Source organism: Trachypithecus francoisi, unplaced genomic scaffold (assembly GCF_009764315.1).
Source record: "Trachypithecus francoisi isolate TF-2019V2 unplaced genomic scaffold, Tfra_2.0 Lachesis_group10, whole genome shotgun sequence".
NCBI classification, from domain to species: Eukaryota; Metazoa; Chordata; class Mammalia; order Primates; family Cercopithecidae; genus Trachypithecus; species Trachypithecus francoisi.
The window spans coordinates 51,966,196-51,983,898 of NW_022681455.1; the positions used below are offsets into that span (position 1 = coordinate 51,966,196).

Genomic DNA, 17,703 nt, shown 5'->3' on the forward strand with positions numbered 1-17,703 from the left:
TTGAGAAATGTCTGTTCATATCCTTTCCCCACTTTTTGATGGGGTTGTTTGTTTTTTTCTTGTATATTTGTTTGAGTTCTTTGTGGATTCTGGATATTAGCCCTTTGTCAGATGAGTAGGTTGCAAAAATATATACACCTATCATGTACCCACAAAAATTAAACATCTTAAAAAATAAAAAAAAAAAAGAGAGATTGGAAAAATTAGAATAAATAGACTTATTTAGCATGCAGATAATTTGAAATGAAGGAAAATGTTGCTTTTGGCTGGTCAGAATCCTGCCCTCAATGACCTCAAGGATTACTTTGCCATTACCTGTTAGAATCCTAGTGTCTCTCAAGAGCCACCTGAACAAAGTATGCCCTGATGTCCTTTGTCAGGCATCAACCTCTGAACCCCTGGAGCACCACCTCTTTAAGGAAGGCAAAGCTTGAATGTGTGGGTATTGAACGTGCTGATGAATGGGGAGGATCACTCAGAAATGGAGTTGCTGTCCTCGTGACTTGGCATCTGCACCCCCATTTTGTGATTCTCTGCATATCACCTTTTGGTAATGAGTTTTTGCCCTGGATGTTCCTACATTCAACTTTGATTTTAGAACTTCTATCAGTGCATTGAGTCATATTCTCTTTTTCTGATTCTGATCTTGTTTTTCACCTAGTTGTTCTGACCTGAATTTGGTGTTTCCTGCTCCCTTCTTACCTCTTCATGTCTGGCCAAGATCTGCACATGTATCTGCTCCTCATTCCCACAAAAAGCACCTGGGTTTCAGCCCATTCCCCCTCATTTCCCCAGGCAAAAGATTCCTCTGATTTAGGACAGCTTTACATAGAAGTGTCTGGACTCCCACAGTGATAATGTAATACCAATTCACCTGTAGTCACAAAGCTAGTAAATGGTAGAGACAGAATTCAAAACACATGATTGTGTGGTTCACTCTCGTGTGCTATATTATAGTGATAGTTCTCAAAGTGGACTCCTTGGACTGCCTGTTCCAGAATCAAAAGGTTTGTATATTTAAAATACACATTCCTAAGCCTACCCTAGACCAGAATTTGTTGGGGTAAGGTCTATAACTCTGAATTTTAATAAGCTCTACAAGTGATTTGTTTAGGCATGCTAAAGTTTGGGAACCACAGACCTAGAATATAACTATTATCCATCTCTAAATCCCTCAAATCCCACATATCATCTATCATCCCCCCATGCATGTAGTGCCTTAAACATGGAAGAAAGCAACATGAGAAGGTCCTAGGTCCGGACCCCCTTACCTCTCATAGCTCCCACCAGAGTGAGTGAGCTCAGATGCTTATGGAACGCTTGCCCCAAGACTCGAAACTGCACTCCCTTCAGCTGGACCTGGCTGGGCTCTTCTGGGAAGGACTGAACGATCATTCTGGCTCCCATATCCCTGGATCCCAGTATCTTCTCGCTCATGGAATACAAACAGTGCTGCAGATTACCTGAAACACAAAATAAAGTCCAGAGAACCTAATGCATGTAGAACATGCTTCTAGACAAATCTCCCAGTTTGAAAGGTACTGTCAGCACCAAGGAAAAAACCATTATTGTTTATTTCATTTAATAATCTTATTTCCCCTTTTCTTTGATTCTCCTCTGTAGGTTATTAATTAAAAGATCCGATAAACAGGACATGATGTTGCCTTCATTCTACTTTTTCAAGAAACTCCCAAATCAATCACCTTAATTACTGTCACAAAGAGTCAGACTATAACCCACAAACCCAACCTAAATAGATGCTTATTTCAATCCAAAAGATCCTCTGGAGGAAATATGCAATAAAATGACCTTCTTGTGGTTGATAATTGTAGGAAAGACATGCTAGCACTGAATATAATAACAGCACTTTTTAATCTTAAGCTGTCCAATGAGGTTTCCCCATTACTGTGCTGTTTTATGGTTTGGGGGCTTAGCAGTAATGCTAACACAGAAATGTCAAAGGACTCCAGAGAAGCAACTGAGCAGCTCCTGCACCAACACCTACTTCCCCAGCTGTGCCACCAGTGAGGACGGCAGCAACCTGCACTTAATAAACACAACTACAAATGCTAGTGAGGACAGCAACCACCTGAACTAACACACACAGCTATGAATGCTAGGGAGGGCATCAAACCAGCTGGACCGAACACAGACAACTACCATTGCTACCGAAATGTTGTAACCTCAGGATCCAGGGCACTTTCTGCTGATACATGGCATTTGGTGGTACAAACTAATCTGGAGAATAAATCATCTCTCCAATTGAATAATAAAGATTTTTCATGTTAATGATCCAAAGAAGCACCAATAATACAAAACACTGTATCATACCACAGTAAATTTCAGAATCTAGTCATTTGCTAACACCCAGAGAAGAGGTGAATGAAGAGATATTTATATTTGTATGCCTTATCACAATTTGATTATTTGTGCCAGTGATCCATAAGATTTTCAAATGGACAGCCTTGTGTTATTAAATTCAACTACCTTGTTCCACACTCCAGCCCCACACAGAAAAGGAATGGCTTATTTTGAGAATATTGTAGTTATACTTATGATTTGTGATGAAATCAAGGATATTTTCCATTTGGGGCTAACAGATTTATAGTGGTTTAAACCTAGAAGCATGGTCTCACTGGCAGCATGATCAAATGCAATATTTGGCAAAATATGATCTCACAATACCAAGGAAGTTTGAAAAGAATGTAGATCCCAATTCTGCAGAATAGATAAAGCTGGGCAGTTGATGGAAGTGAATCCACTGTTATCCAAACATTCTTTTTAGAATGACACATTTGTGAGTAGATGATTTGTAGGGAGGGAGGTGAGGTCAAACTCCCTCTCTACTTCTAACAACTCCCCACACCCAACCACATGACAACATTATACTCACATGCACCTATATTTAGACATAACTCAAATCTTTAACTCCAGCCTCGACCTTTCTTCCAGGCTCCACACATTACCAGACACCTCTACACAGTTGCTGGCCTGGCATCTCAGTTACGACATATACAAAATTAAACTCACAATTGCCATTCTCCCACCCCAAAATCTGCTCCCCTTCCCATCCCAGTAAATAGCCTCATCATCCATCCAGAGCTCATGCCTGGAAGTCATCCTTGACACCCACACCATCCTGGACCAAAGTTGACAAATGATGTCTTCACAACATGTGAAAGCCTCATAATCTACAGCCTGGGAAACCAAAACATAACCTACTAAACTAACCATCCCTGAAATAGATGCTTAATAGGCACATCAGTGTGATTCAGTGCCTGCTATTCTACTAGAAGATAAATTGACTTTTTCCACCACTTACCTAAAGTATGTGGTAGTTCACTCAGAAAACAAAACCCGAAAAGGGGATGGGGGAGCCCTACAAGTCTAATCAGTAAGAATGTGCTGCCTGAGTCCAGAACTCTGGCATATGGCTTTCCTAAAAATATTAGAAGTGGCCTGGAATTTTAACATCGAACCCAGAAATGAAATGTAATTCAACTCTTCAGATTGAGTTCTTTAATAGAAATATTTTCCCCAGAGCAGTAATCTTTCATTTCTTTTGTCTTTTGTCTATCTTTTTCACAAGTTTGTTGGGCAGTGGGGCAGGGAGGAGGATGAAATGACAATCAAGAACATTCTGAAAACTACAGAAAATTATTGGCATTCAAAGGTTAAGGGCCTATTCTATTTTGAAACAGGTCAACGATAGCAATGCCATCTATCATCAGACAGTAAGAATATTCTTTTTGCTCACTGGACTTTCCAACAAAATATTCTTCTACCTTCTGGAGCATTGGCCTCCTGGCATGAAAGAAGTAGCTTCTCCCTCTCATTAGTGAGATTTCCTTGTATGGTAATACTCCTGCTGAGCAGAGCCACAGTGGCCTTTAAAATACGGTGCTTTCCAGCCACCCAATTCTCTGTAAAGTTGTGAGAATATCTGGGGAAAAAAAGAGGATGATAGAACTGAGGACATCACTCCAAACCTTACTAAGAATAATAAGCCACTAGATTAACATAATTCTTCCTTTGGGGATCTATTCATGTTTCTTTAGAAACTCAAAACCAAATAGTGAACTATAGACACAAGTGCATGAAAATTAGAAACTATGCTGATCATTGTCCTAATCACTTGTGTAAGACAGAAGTTCTAGAGACTTCTAGAGACAAGACAAACTAACTTACAAAGTCTAAATCTTCAAAACATTTCATGCTTTTTAATTTTCTTGTCCAAATGTCTAGCACTATTTAATGCAGAAGAAATATATCATTGAAAGACCCCAATACAAATGTTCAGACTCCAACAGTTTAAATCTCATCTTCATCCATGTCAACTTAGCCAAGCTGACACTCAGTACCTCAAAGGTGACTTAAGATAGAGGTCTGTATCCTGCACAGCTTCCACAGTGACAATCTCTTCCATCGGTTTGGCACCTTCAACACCTGTTCCACTGATTATGATAACTTCATCCCCAGGGTGCCAGTCCACAGCATCTTCTAAAGCCAACACTGTGTCTCGGGCATGGGCAGTTGCTCGAAGACGGGTGACAATTACTTCTGGTAGTGAACCTAAAGCAGCCCGAGGAAAAGTTGTCCAGATAATTTAATCATTAATCAAAACATGATTAATTTAATCTTTAATAAATGTGATGTTATTTAGCCAAAGAATCCCATAAAATAAGATCTGGAAAGCAAGCTTCAGGATAGATAAGCATCAATTTTTTTTATATTAGTTTTGTTTTATTTTGTTTGACATTAGTTTTCTTTTTATCTATAAAAAGAAGTCAGTAAAAGTAATCCAGAATAGAGAATAGCAATCCATAAAAAGCACAAGAATTGTGGTCAGATTACACTTATATTTGAACCACGGTCTTGTCATATTCTAACCCTATTCTTTCGGGTAATAAACTTGATGAGTGGGCTTAAGTTTCCTCAGTTAAAAACAGAAGTAGCAGGGTCTTCCATCATAGGGTTTCAGAAAGATTCAATGAAATAGTATCTATGAAACATCTAGCTTGGATCTTACCACATAATAGACCCTAAGTGTATATTAATCCTTGCTCTTCCTTTTCTGTGTCACACTATGTTTGAGGATGAAATTTTACCACTTCTTTTTTATTCCAAGTAAAAATAAGTGGTTACTAGACTTTCTGATGTAGACCTCCACAACTAATTTCCAATATGAAGACTTCACAAATAACAAAAATAGAGTGGAAAACAAAAATTATCTCTTAAGAGTTGTCATAAGTCTTGGTGTATTAAATGATCCCTTCAAAGTATAAAAACTAGACCTATCTAATATAAGACTGCTGAATGCAGTTGAAGAAGGGGAACTTGTGGTTCTAGATAATTTCGTTTGTATTACACTCCAATTTACCCACCTGACCATCCCCATACCAGCACGCTAATCTCTAATTATCAAAAATTCAAGAAGATCATCTGTCTCACAGTTTATTCTGGTCTTTTCCAGCAAGGGTCAAGGCACAGATTTTTTTTCAAGGCATTATCTGAATACTTCAGAAAACACATGGCTTACTCCCTACTGCTTCTTCTTTCTGTAGTGTATTTCCTTCCTCTTTTGCAATAGATGATAATTTACCTTTAGCCCGCAGCAAGTTACTGTCCTCCCTTGTTGTACTAAAGTAAAGTAATAATACTTGAATCTCTAACTACAGAGGTGGCCGACAATAAATCATTTTCAAATTATTTTAAACTTTCCTCTTTATTTATTTGTCTCTCTGTGCATAAGCGCTTGTACCAATAATGTTGTTCTAGGCTTAGAAAGGTCTCTGGGTTAATGTTGTAATTTCTGAAGTTTACTTGGGCAATAGTTTTGTCTTAAAAAATGTACAGAGTTCAAAATTTCTAATTATAGAGCAGGTGAAAATTAAGACATAAATCATCCCAAAAGAAAATAATTTTAATTTTATTTCTTGTTTGTATATCTTAACCTTTGGAAACAATAAAATGAAATAAGATGTATTTATATGTATATGCATATATACGTGAATTTTTATAACCCGTTCTTGAATGTCTTCATAGAAAAATCTCTACCAAGCATAGAAAGACGTTTATCCAAGACAAAATGCTGTCAGACTCTGTGATCAATGTTCACAATTCTCAGTTAATATGCAACAAACACCTACTATGTGACCATCAACATGCAAGCTACACATGGCAGAACTGACAGTAGAGACCACAAAGGTCTATCTAAACTAATTACTCCTATAAATAAAGGTCAACTGAATGGATGAAAAAAATTCTCAGATAATCTTTGAAGTACATTTTTTAACTATTAAGAAAAAGTTACATCTTTTTAAATATTGACAGAGCCTCTAGAAAGCAGTAAAACTATCTTATAACTTATTCACTCTCATTGCAAAAACAACGTCTCTATGTGTGTGGTTAAAACATCAAGCCTGGGTGTTTAATGAGTGCTGGCCTCATATTTCTAGCTACACAGTAGATATTGACATTTAGATGAGTACTATCATCTTAAAACTATTGTAATAATTATCTGAGCTAGACCCTCTTACAAACAGCTTTTATTCCCTTAAGTATTCCTCCTTACGTTTTTTTAAAACAAAAAAAAATTGTGCTAAGTTATTTTAATTACATCCCTTCTTTATCCACTAACCTGCAGTATTTTCCTGCAATACTCCGTAACAAAGTCAGAAACTTCCTGCTCGACTTTAAAGACTCTCCATAATGTGACCCCACTTTATGGTCTCTGATTTCTTAATAAATTCTGTTCCAAGAAGCCCAATCTCTTTACCTATTCTCATTTAGCAGGATCATCCTGCCTCTAATCTTTTGTCAATTTTGTCCTTTCCACTCGTATCCTTGCTTCTTTCTCTTCATCTATCCTTTTAAAGCACGACTCAAGCCCGATCTTTTCAATGAATTTCAGAACACACTTCATCTTCACTTCCTCCTACAGACCTTGTAGTGATCAGTGAGATCATTCCTTCAGCAAAATCTGGATGTACATCTGGGATTTAGGCATTCCCAAGCATGTCTGGGTAGCTTGTGAGCCATTTATTTGAGCTGCTTTGTGTGGAGGAGGAAGTTTGCACAAAGAAACAGATGGGAGAAAAGAAGATGACAGAGAAGATACGGCGTCAATCTCAGATACAGGCCCTCTCTCTTGACCACAAGGACCTATGACTGAACCTGAGGCAAGAATTTGGAGGAACTCTCCAGATGGCTTTGTCACCTGATGCTGCCCCACCTGAGATTCTCTCACCAATTCACTCTGCTGCATTCTTTAGAGCGTAATCCTGAGAGAAGCCTCTAAGAATTGCTGAGAAGACAAACCCTGTATCCTAGTCTGTCATATCACCATGGCTGTCTCCTTTCTCACACTTAACACAACTGCGATTTGGCCTCTATTTCTATACTTAGAATTTGTCTCCCCCACTAAACACAACAGCAAAAACTATATCTATATTTGTTCACTGTGACAACATCAATGCCTTTCACAGTGTCTAGCATATAATAAGTGTTCCATAAATACATCCTGAATGCATAAAATCACAAATGAGATGGAGAAACCAGCACCCTAGTGTCTTGGTGTCCGGTTGATCAGGTGGGACTCTGAGCGGCATGCAGAGACAGTTGCCACATTTCATCATGGGGCACAGCACACTCCCACACCTAGGAGTTTTCAATGAAAGTCTGAACCCTCAAACCCATGTGTTCAGTACTCTCATGGCAGGTACCAGCAGTAGATACAGCGATGAGGCAGCCCCTACTACCTTCCTGAATGGAGAACAATGACCAAGAAGCCAAAGTAGGAGGAAAAGAACATGAAAGATGTCTCATGGTGACTAAGGCAGACAGATGAGCTCACAGAAAACACATTGTGAGAACACCTAGAAGCAAGCAGAAATGCTAAAAAGGGGAGAAGGTTTTGTGTGAGTTGGGGACTGCAGACAGTAAAATTTTTATCACTATTGAAATATCCACAGGCTGAGCAGGCTCAGGGAAGCCTGGGGAGACTTTAGTTATATAACCAATAGTCAGTCCCACGTCTCTCAGCACTAAATCATCCTAAAATTACTACAGTGCATGTGTCGTCTCTCTCCACCTTACAGGTGGCACCATGACTGCTGTGCCCCTGCCTCATGTCTCCTTTATGTTTGGCACGATTCCTAACACAGCACTGGACACATAATTAACATTCAATTCATAGTGGTTCAAATGAGTTGTTTTAAGTATTGCCTTCCGGGCAATCACTCGTAAACTCCCATCAGACATATGCCCAAGTGAGTATATAATAGTCAACACGTAAACAGCAGAAAAAATTACAAACATTTATTGAAAACTTAGAATAACCCTAACCTATGCAAACTAGTTTCATTGTCAAGTAAGAAATCTTTGGTTTTTTATTTTTGTTATTTATTTTAACAGATTGTACAGATAGGAAACTATGATTCTTCAAGGACAAGATTATATGGTAATAGATATCAGCACAAAGTTCTGAAACTAGTTCTTCTGAATCTAAGACCAGAGAACTAGACAAGTAAATGGAATTTGTAGCCTCTGGAAATAGCTGTAAATTAACTGTACCCAATTAGCTTGGATGTTCAAAAAATTATTCTCATTACTTCATAAATGTTATTTAAATGTCATACAAGGTGGACCAACTGACTTCTCTGATGAAGAAGGCATTGCACACATTTTACATCTGAGTCATTTCTGTTCATAGAACTATTGAAACCCACGTTGGGTAGCTCCCTTCCTTTCTGTACCACAAATCAAAAAACACATAAAACTACAGTATAAAAAGCTCAATAATTTATGAATATGCTTAAATGAAAAAGGACTATGCTTTTAGCTTGTAATTTAATACTATGTTTAATCACTTTGGGCTTTCGATGTTGACCTGTTAACCAACAAACTACTCATTTACTCCCACTAATGACTTCTACTCATAATTATATTTCCTACAAATTATTGTTCAAGCATTTCAATGTCATTCATCCATAATTACACAGTCTCAGAGAACCATTCTTACTAAATGGGCATGGAGAAAAAGAAAATAATCTTTGTGGGTTAACACACTTTAAAATCACTAATTGTCCTCTGTTTGTTTATTTTGTAGGACTTAAATCTTTATTCTAAGAATAACTGCCAAGGCCTTTCAAAACCATTTAGGGTGGGAGAGGGAGAGAGGGAGAGAGGGAGAGAGAGAGAAAGAAAGAAAAAAGAGAGAGAGAGGAAGGAGAAAGAAAAGGATAATTTATTAAAATAATGTTTGCATCAGAATAGAAATAAAGGAACTCACAAAAAAACCAGAAATATTGTCCTCAAATATATACAAATTATTTCCCCCTTATTTCTGGATGCAACATCACCATTATCCACAGCAAAACATTGAAAGCTGTATTGTGTGTGGATGAACATTTGTCAAGCACTAGGAAGACAAACACAAAGAACACAATCCCTTTCCTCCAGGCCCCATGACCAGTACAAGAAATAGACAGACAAAAACAGAAGTGCACTGTGCAAGGTGCAGAGTGACATTCAGTGGTGTACAGACATGGAGCACTGCACTCACACCAAGGGAGTGGTCCTTTCCAGGAATGCTTCCCAGAAAAGGTGATAACTGAGCTGGGTCTTGAAGGACAAGCCAAAGTGGGCCTGATGACAAAATGGGAAGAGTACCCTAGGCAACGACAATGATGTGTACAATGGTGCCGGACATTCAAATAACCACTATATATGTGGCGTGGCCAGAGTATAGGTGTACAGAAGGTATAGGCACCTAGTGAATGTCCCTTCACTCTGAAGAGGTGAGCAGCATTCACCCAAATGAATGCCTCACAGGCCCTCCCATAGCACTTAGTTTATCCTAAAAATTATTTGGAAACCACCAAATGAATATTTGGGATGAAATCTAAGAAATCATATTGTTGTGAAACAGTTTTAAGCCCATAGTACACATATCAAACTAAGAGAAGAAAATCCTTAGTGAGAAAATGGACTTACTGTACATTGGTGAGAATGAGTCAAATCCTAAGACAAACAAGAGCCAGCCAGTAGGCAAACAGAGAGCCTGATGTGTTACTCTAGGAACTAAATAGATATCAGACCTCTGGATCACATGAAGAGGACTGGGCAAAATAATGCAAGACTTTGTTGACCTGTTTTAAAGACCTCAAGTTGTATTTGAAATAGTTATATAAACAAATATATATATATGTATATACATATGTGGGTGTATATATATATTTACTTTTTATATATTTGTAAATATACTTTATATATAAATATAAATATATATTTACTCTATATATATTTGTAAATATATATATCTTTACAAATATATAGTATGTTTACTTTCACTTCTGGGATATATGCACAGAATGTGCAGGTTTGTTACATAGGTATACACATGCCATGGTGGTTTGCTGCACCCATCAACCCATCGTCTACATTAGGTATTTCTCCTAATGCTCTCCTTCCCCTTGCCCCCCACTGCTTAACAGTCCCTGGTGTGTGATGTTCCCCTCCCTGTGTCCATGTGTTCTCATTGTTCAACTCCTGCTTATGAGTGAGAACAGGTAGTGTTTGGTTTTCTGTTCTTGTGTTGGTTTGCTGAGAATGATGGTTTCCAGTTTCATCTATGTCCCTGCAAAGGACATGAACTCATCCTTTTTCATGGGTGCATAGTATATTCTCTTTGATACCTAAAATGTAACCTTTGTAAAATGGCCATCAAAAGCTTAAGATGTCTGAAATGAATACTACTAGAACATGAACTACATGTTCTACTAAATAGATATCAGACCTACTAATACCGCCTTCTGTTCATTGCCCCCCAGAGAGATACAAATCCAGATGGATTTTTGATCAGATAATCATTTTGATAATCATCACTATTATTTATGATTTGGAGTGGAGGTGACAGCGAGGAGAGAAAGGGCCAATTTTTAGTAACATAATTTCTTTTAAGAAAAGCAACAAGGCCAGGCGCGGTGGCTCACGCCTGTAATCCCAGCACTTTGTTGGAGGCTGAGGTGGGCGGATCACAAGGTCAGGAGATTGAGACCATCCTGGCTAACACAGGTGAAACCCCGTCTCTACTAAAATTACAAAGAAAAATTAGTCAGGCGTGGTGGTGGGCGCCTGTAGTCCCAGCTATTCAGGGAGGCTGAGACAGGAGAATGGCGTGAACCCCGGAGGTGGAGCTCGCAGTGAGCCGAGATTGCACCACTGCACTCCAGCCTGGACGACAGAGCGAGACTCCGTCTCAAAAAAAAAAAAAAGAAAAGCAACAAAAGTATAATGTTTAAAATAAAACCATAGAGAAGAAAAAAAAAAGAAAAGACAAAACTACTCCGGATCTTAATACAACAGATTAATATGTATTTTTTCTATCATTACTTTTCTATGTTCATAGATTAATAAAATTTCATATTTAAGCAAAAAATATTATAATTAAGTACATACCATTTTTGTGAATTCTCTTTACTTAATAGAGTGGGAACATCTTTCAGCTCTATTACGTATTATTTGTCACCATGATGGTATCACAGTATTTCATTTAAATATGTGTATTTTATTTTCTAATCCTTTATTTCTTCATATTTAATGTGTTCCAATATTTTGCTCTGATAGGCAATGTAGATGTGAGTATTCTTAAACATGAATTTTTTACTATTTTTAATTGATAAATAAAAATTATATATATTTATGGTGTACAATATGATGTTGTTATATATGTATACAATATGAAAAAATTAAGTCAAGCTAGTTCACATATCTGTGACTTCACATACTTATCTATGTCTTGTGGTATGAACATTTAAGATTACTCTCTTAGCAATTTTCAAGTATACAATACATTAATATTAACTATAATCACTATGCTGTACAATAGATCTTCAGAACTTACTTAATCTTTGCTAACTAAAACTTTGTACCCATTCCCCAATCCCCTTCCTCGCAGCCACTGGCAACTACCATTCTTCCTCTGCTTCTATGAGCTCAGCTTTGCAGACATATGGACACGTAAGTGAGATCATGTGGATTTTTCTTTCCATGCCTGAATTTTTTTCATTTTGCATATGTCCTTCAGGTTCACCCATGTTGTCACAAATGACAGAATTTCTTTCTTTTTTAAGGCTCAATTGTATTCCATTGTATGCCATGTTTTCTTTAGTCATTCATCTATTGAAGGAAACTTAGGTTAATTCCATGTCTTAGCTGTTGTGAATAACGCTGCAATTAACATGGGGGTACAACGATCTCTTCAACATACTAATTTCCCTTCTTCTCCTACAAATATTCAGAAATGGGATTGCTGGATCACATGGTAGTTCTACTTTTAATTTTTTGAGCAACTTCTATACTGCTTTCCATAATGGCTGCACTAATTTACATTCTCACCAACAGTATACAAGACCTTAATCCCTCTTCTTTTTCTTTTTGTTTTTGTTTTTTGTTTTTTTGTTTTTTTTGTTTGTTTGTTTTTTTGAGATGGAGTCTCGCTCTGTCGCGCAGGCTGGAGTGCAGTGGCGCCATCTGGGCTCACTGCAAGCTCCGCCTCCCGGCTTCATGCCATTCTCCTGTCTCAACCTCTGGAGTAGCTGGGACTACAGGCACCCGCCACCACGCCTGGCTAACATTTTTGGTATTTTTAGTACAGAGGGGATTTCACCGTGTTAGCCAGGATGGTCTCGATCTCCTGACCTCGTGATCCGCCCACCTAGGCCTCCAAAGTGCTGGGATTACAGGCGTGAGCCGCCGCTCCCAGCCCTTATTCCCTTTTCTTCACATCGTCACCAACACTTATCTTTTATCTTTTCGGTAAGTCATTTTAACTGGTGTGAGATGATAGTTCATTGTGGTTGTAACTTGCATTTCCCTGATGATTAGTGATGTTGGGCACTTTTCTTATTCCCATTGGCCATTTATATATTGTCTTGTAAGAAATGTCTACTCAGGTCCTTTGCTCAGTTTTTAAATAAGGTTGTTTGTTTTCTTATTACTGAATTGTTTGAGTTCTTGGGCATAATTTTGGTGCATATTTATGATCATCTCCTTAAGATGAAATCCTAAAAGTGGCATTGCTATATCAAGAAACATACCGACTTCTATTGCTCCCGTAACTAATTACCACAAAATACAATCTTTTAAAACAATACAAATTTATTATCTTAACATTCCGAAGGGCAGAATTCTGAAATTAGTTTCACTGGGATAAAGTCAAGGTGTTGACATGGATGCTTGCTCCTAGTGGCTCTGAGAGGAAAAACTATTTCCTTGCCTTTTTCAGTATCTAATAGCTGCCTGTAGTCCTTGCTTTACGACTACTTCCTCCAACTTCAAAGCATATCACTTTTATCTCTGCTACCATCATCACATCACCTTCTTTTCTAACGGACTCTTCCCATGTCTCTCTTATAAGGACCAATGTGATTATGTGGGGTCCACGTGGATGATCCACGATAAACTCTTCATTTTAAGATCTTTAATTTAATCACATCCACAAAATCCCTTTGGCCAAATTTTTTTTATTATACTTTAAGTTCTAGGGTACATGTGCACAACGTGCAGTTTTGTTACATATGTATACATGTTCCATGTTGGTGTGCTGCACCCATTAACTCGTCATTTATGTTGGGTATTTCTCCTAATGCTATCCCTCCTCCCCTTCCCCAACCCCACAACAAGCCCAGGTGTGTGATATTCCCCTTCCTATGTCCAAGTGTTCTCATTGTTCAATTCCCACCTATGAGTGAGAACATGCGGTGTTTGGCTTTCTGTCCTTGCGATAGTTTGCTCAGAATTATGGTTTCCAGCTTCATCCATTTCCCTACAAAGCACATGAACTCATCCTTTTTTATGGCTGCATAGTATTCCATGGTGCATATGTGCCACATTTTCTTAATCCAGTCTATCACTGATGGACATTTGGGTTGATTCCAAGTCTTCGCTATTGTGAATAGTGCCACAATAAATACATGTGTACATGTGTCTTTATAGCAGCATGATTTATAATCCTTTGGGTATATACCCAGTAATGGGATGGCTGGGTCAAATGGTATTTCTAGTTCTAGATTCCTGAGGAACCGCCACACTGACTTCCACAATGGTTGAACTAGTTTACAGTCCCACCAACAGTGTAAAAGTGTTCCTATTTCTCCACATCCTCTCCAGCACCTGTTGTTTCCTGACTTTTGAATGATTGTCATTCTAACTGGTGTGAGATGCTATCTCATTGTGGTTTTGATTTTCATTTGTCTGACGGCCAGTGATGATGAGCATTTTTTCCTGTGTCTGTTGGCTACATAAATGTCTTCTTTTGAGAAGTGTCTGTTCATATCCTTCACTGAATTTTTGATGGGGTTATTTGATTTTTTCTTGTAAATAGGTTTAAGTTCTTTGTAGATTCTGGATATTAGCCCTTTGTCAGAGGGGTAGATTGCAAAAATTTTCTCCCATTCTGTAGGTTGCCTGTTCACTCTGATGGTAGTTTCTTTTGCTATGCAGAAGCTCTTTAGTTTAATTAGATCCCATTTGTCAATTTTGGCTTTTGTTGCCATTACTTTTGGTGTTTTAGTCATGAAGTTTTTGCCCATGCCTTTGTCCTGAATGGTATTACCTAGGTTTTCTTCTAGGGTTTTTATGATTTTAGGTCTAATATTTAAGTATTTAATCCATCTTGAATTAATTTTTGTATAAGGTGTAAGGAAGGGATCCAGTTTCAGCTTTCTACATATGGCTAGCCAGTTTTTCCAGCAACATGTATTAAATAGGGAATCTTTCCCCATTTCTCATTTTTGTCAAGTTTGTCAAAGATCAGATGGTTGTAGATATGCGGTATAATTTCTGAGGGCTCTGTTCTGTTCCATTGGTCTATATCTCTGTTTTGGTACCAGTATCATGCTGTTTTGGTTACTGTAGCCTTGTAGTATAGTTTGAAGTCAGGTAGCGTGATGCCTCCAGCTTTGTTCTTTTTGCTTAGGATTGTCTTGGCAATGCAGGCTCTTTTTTGGTTCCATATGAACTTTAAAGTAGTGTTTGTCCAATTCTGTGAAGAAAGTCATTGGTAGCTTGATGGGGATGGCATTGAATCTATAAATTACCTTGGGCAATATGGCCATTTTCATGATATTGATTTTTCATATCCATGAGCATGGAATGTTCTTCCATTTGTTTGTGTCCTCTTTTATTTTGTTGAGCAGTGGTTTGTAGTTCTCCTTGAAGAGGTCCTTTACATCCCTTGTAAGTTGAATAGGTATTTTATTCTCTTTGAAGCATTTGTGAATGGGAGTTCACTCATGATTTGGCTCTCCGTTTGTCTGTTATGATGTATAGGAATGCTTGTGATTTTTGCACATTGATTTTGTATCCTGAGACTTAGCTGAAGTTGCTTATCAGCTTAAGGAGATTTGGGGCAGAGATGATGGGTTTTTCTAAATTTACAGTCATGTCGTCTGCAAACAAGGACAATTTGACTTCCTCTTTTCCTAATTTAATACCCTTTATTTCTTTCTCCTGCCTGACTGCCCTGGCCAGAACTTCCAACACTATGTTGAATAGGAGTGGTGAGAGAGGGCATCCCTGTCTTGTGCCAGTTTTCAAAGGGAATGCTTCTAGTTTCTGCCCATTCAATATGATATTGGCTGTGGGTTTGTCATCAATAGCTCTTATTATTTTGAGATACATCCCATCAATACCTAGTTTATTGAGAGTTTTTAGCATGAAGGGCTGTTGAATTTTGTCAAAGGCCTTTTCTCCATCTATTGAGATAATCATGTGGTTTTTGTCTTTGGTTCTGTTTACATAATGGATTACATTTATTGATTTGTATATGTTGATCCAGCCTTGCATCCCAGGGATGAGGCCAACTTGATCGTGGTGGATAAGCTTTTTGATGTGCTGCTTGATTCGGTTTGCCAGTATTTTATTGAGGATTTTTGCATCGATGTTCATCAGGGATATTGGTCTAAAATTCTCTTTTTGTTGTGTCTCTGCCAGGCCTTGGTATCAGGATGATGCTGGCCTCATAAAATGAGTGAGAGGGGACTCCCTCTTTTTCTATTGATTGGAATAGTTTCAGAAGGAATGGTACCAGCTCCTCCTTGTACCTCTGGTAGAATTCGGCTGTGAATCCATCTGGTCCTAGACTTTTTTTGGTTGCTAGGCTATAAATTATTGCCTCAATTTCAGAGTCTGTTATTGGTGTATCAGGGATTGAATGTGATGGGTTCGAACATCCTCCTTTAGCTCAGAGGCGCTTCTTCCTGGTTTAATCTTGGGAGGGTGTATGTGTCCAGGAATTCATTCATTTCTTCTAGATTTTCTAGTTTACTTGCGTAGAGATGTTTATAGTATTCTCTGATGGTAGTTTATATTTCTGTGGGGTCGGTGGTGATATCCCCTTTATCATTTTTTATTGCATCTATTTGATTCTTCTCTCTTTTCTTCTTTATTAGTCACGCTAGCAGTCTATTTTGTTGATCTTTTCAAAAAACCAGCTCCTGGATTCATTGATTTTTTGAAGGGTGTTTTTGTGTCTCTATCTCCTTCCGTTCTGCTCTGATCATAGTTATTTCTTGCCTTCTGCTAGCTTTTGAATGTGTTTGCTCTTGCTTCTCTGGTTCTTTGAATTGTGATATTAGAGTGTCAATTTTAGATCTTTCCTGCTTTCTCTTGTGGGCATTTAGTGATATAAATTATAATTTAGTACTATAAAGATCCGCTGTTAGTCTGATGGGCTTCCCTTTATGGGTAACTGGACCTTTCTTTCTGGCTGCCCTTAACATTTTTTCCTTCATTTCAACCTTGGTGAATCTGACAATTATGTGTCTTGGGGTTGCTCTTCTCAAGGAGTATCTTTGTGGCATTCTGTGTATTTCCCGAATTTGAATGTTAGCCTGCCTTGCTAGGTTGGGGAAGTTCTCCTGGATAATATCCTGAAGAGTGTTTTCCAGCTTGGTTCCATTCTCCCTGTCACTTTGAGGTACACCAATCCGACATAGATTTGGTCTTTTCACACAGTCCCATATTTCTTGGAGGCTTTGTTCGTTTCTTTTAACTCTTTTTTCTCTAAATTTCTCTTCTCACTTCATTTCATTAATTTGATCTTCAATCACTGATACCCTTTCTTCCACTTGATCAAATCGGCTACTGAAGTTTGTGCATGTGTCATGTAGTTCTCGTGCTTCATCAGATCATTTAAGGTCTTCTCTATGCTGTTTATTCTAGTTAGCCATTCGTCTAATCATTTTTCAAGGTTTTTAGCTTCTTTGTGATGGGTTCGAACATCCTCCTTTAGCTTGGAGAAGTTTGTCATTACCGATCTTCTGAAGCCTACTTCTGTCAACTCGTCAAAGTCATTCTCCGTCCAGCTTTGTTCCATTGCTGGTGAGGAGCTGCGATCCTTTGGAGAAGAGGTGCTCTGATTTTTAGAATTTTCAGGTTTTCTGCTCTGGTTTCTCCCCATCTTTGTGGTTTAATCTACCTTTGGTCTTTGATGATGGTGACCTATAGATGGGGTTTTGGTGTAGATGTCCTTTTTGTTGATGTTGATGCTATTCCTTTCTGTTTGTTAGTTTTCCTTCTGTCAGTCAGGATCCTCAGCTGCAGGTCTGTTGGAGTTTGCTGGAGGTCCACTCCAGACCCTGTTTGCCTGGGTAGCATCAGCAGGGGCTGCAGAACAGCAAATATTGCAGAACAGAGAAT

At 38.2% G+C, this 17,703-nt stretch overlaps 1 protein-coding gene across 1 annotated transcript in view; it reads right to left on the bottom strand.

Annotated features, from left to right (window-relative positions):
* Positions 1-17,703, bottom strand: part of PKHD1 (PKHD1 ciliary IPT domain containing fibrocystin/polyductin) — a 477,374-nt gene that overhangs the window by 292,120 nt on the left and 167,551 nt on the right. Inside the window, 3 exon segments of the mRNA XM_033217424.1 lie at positions 1,272-1,463; positions 3,786-3,943; positions 4,362-4,572. Coding sequence (XP_033073315.1) covers positions 1,272-1,463; positions 3,786-3,943; positions 4,362-4,572 — 561 coding nt within the window.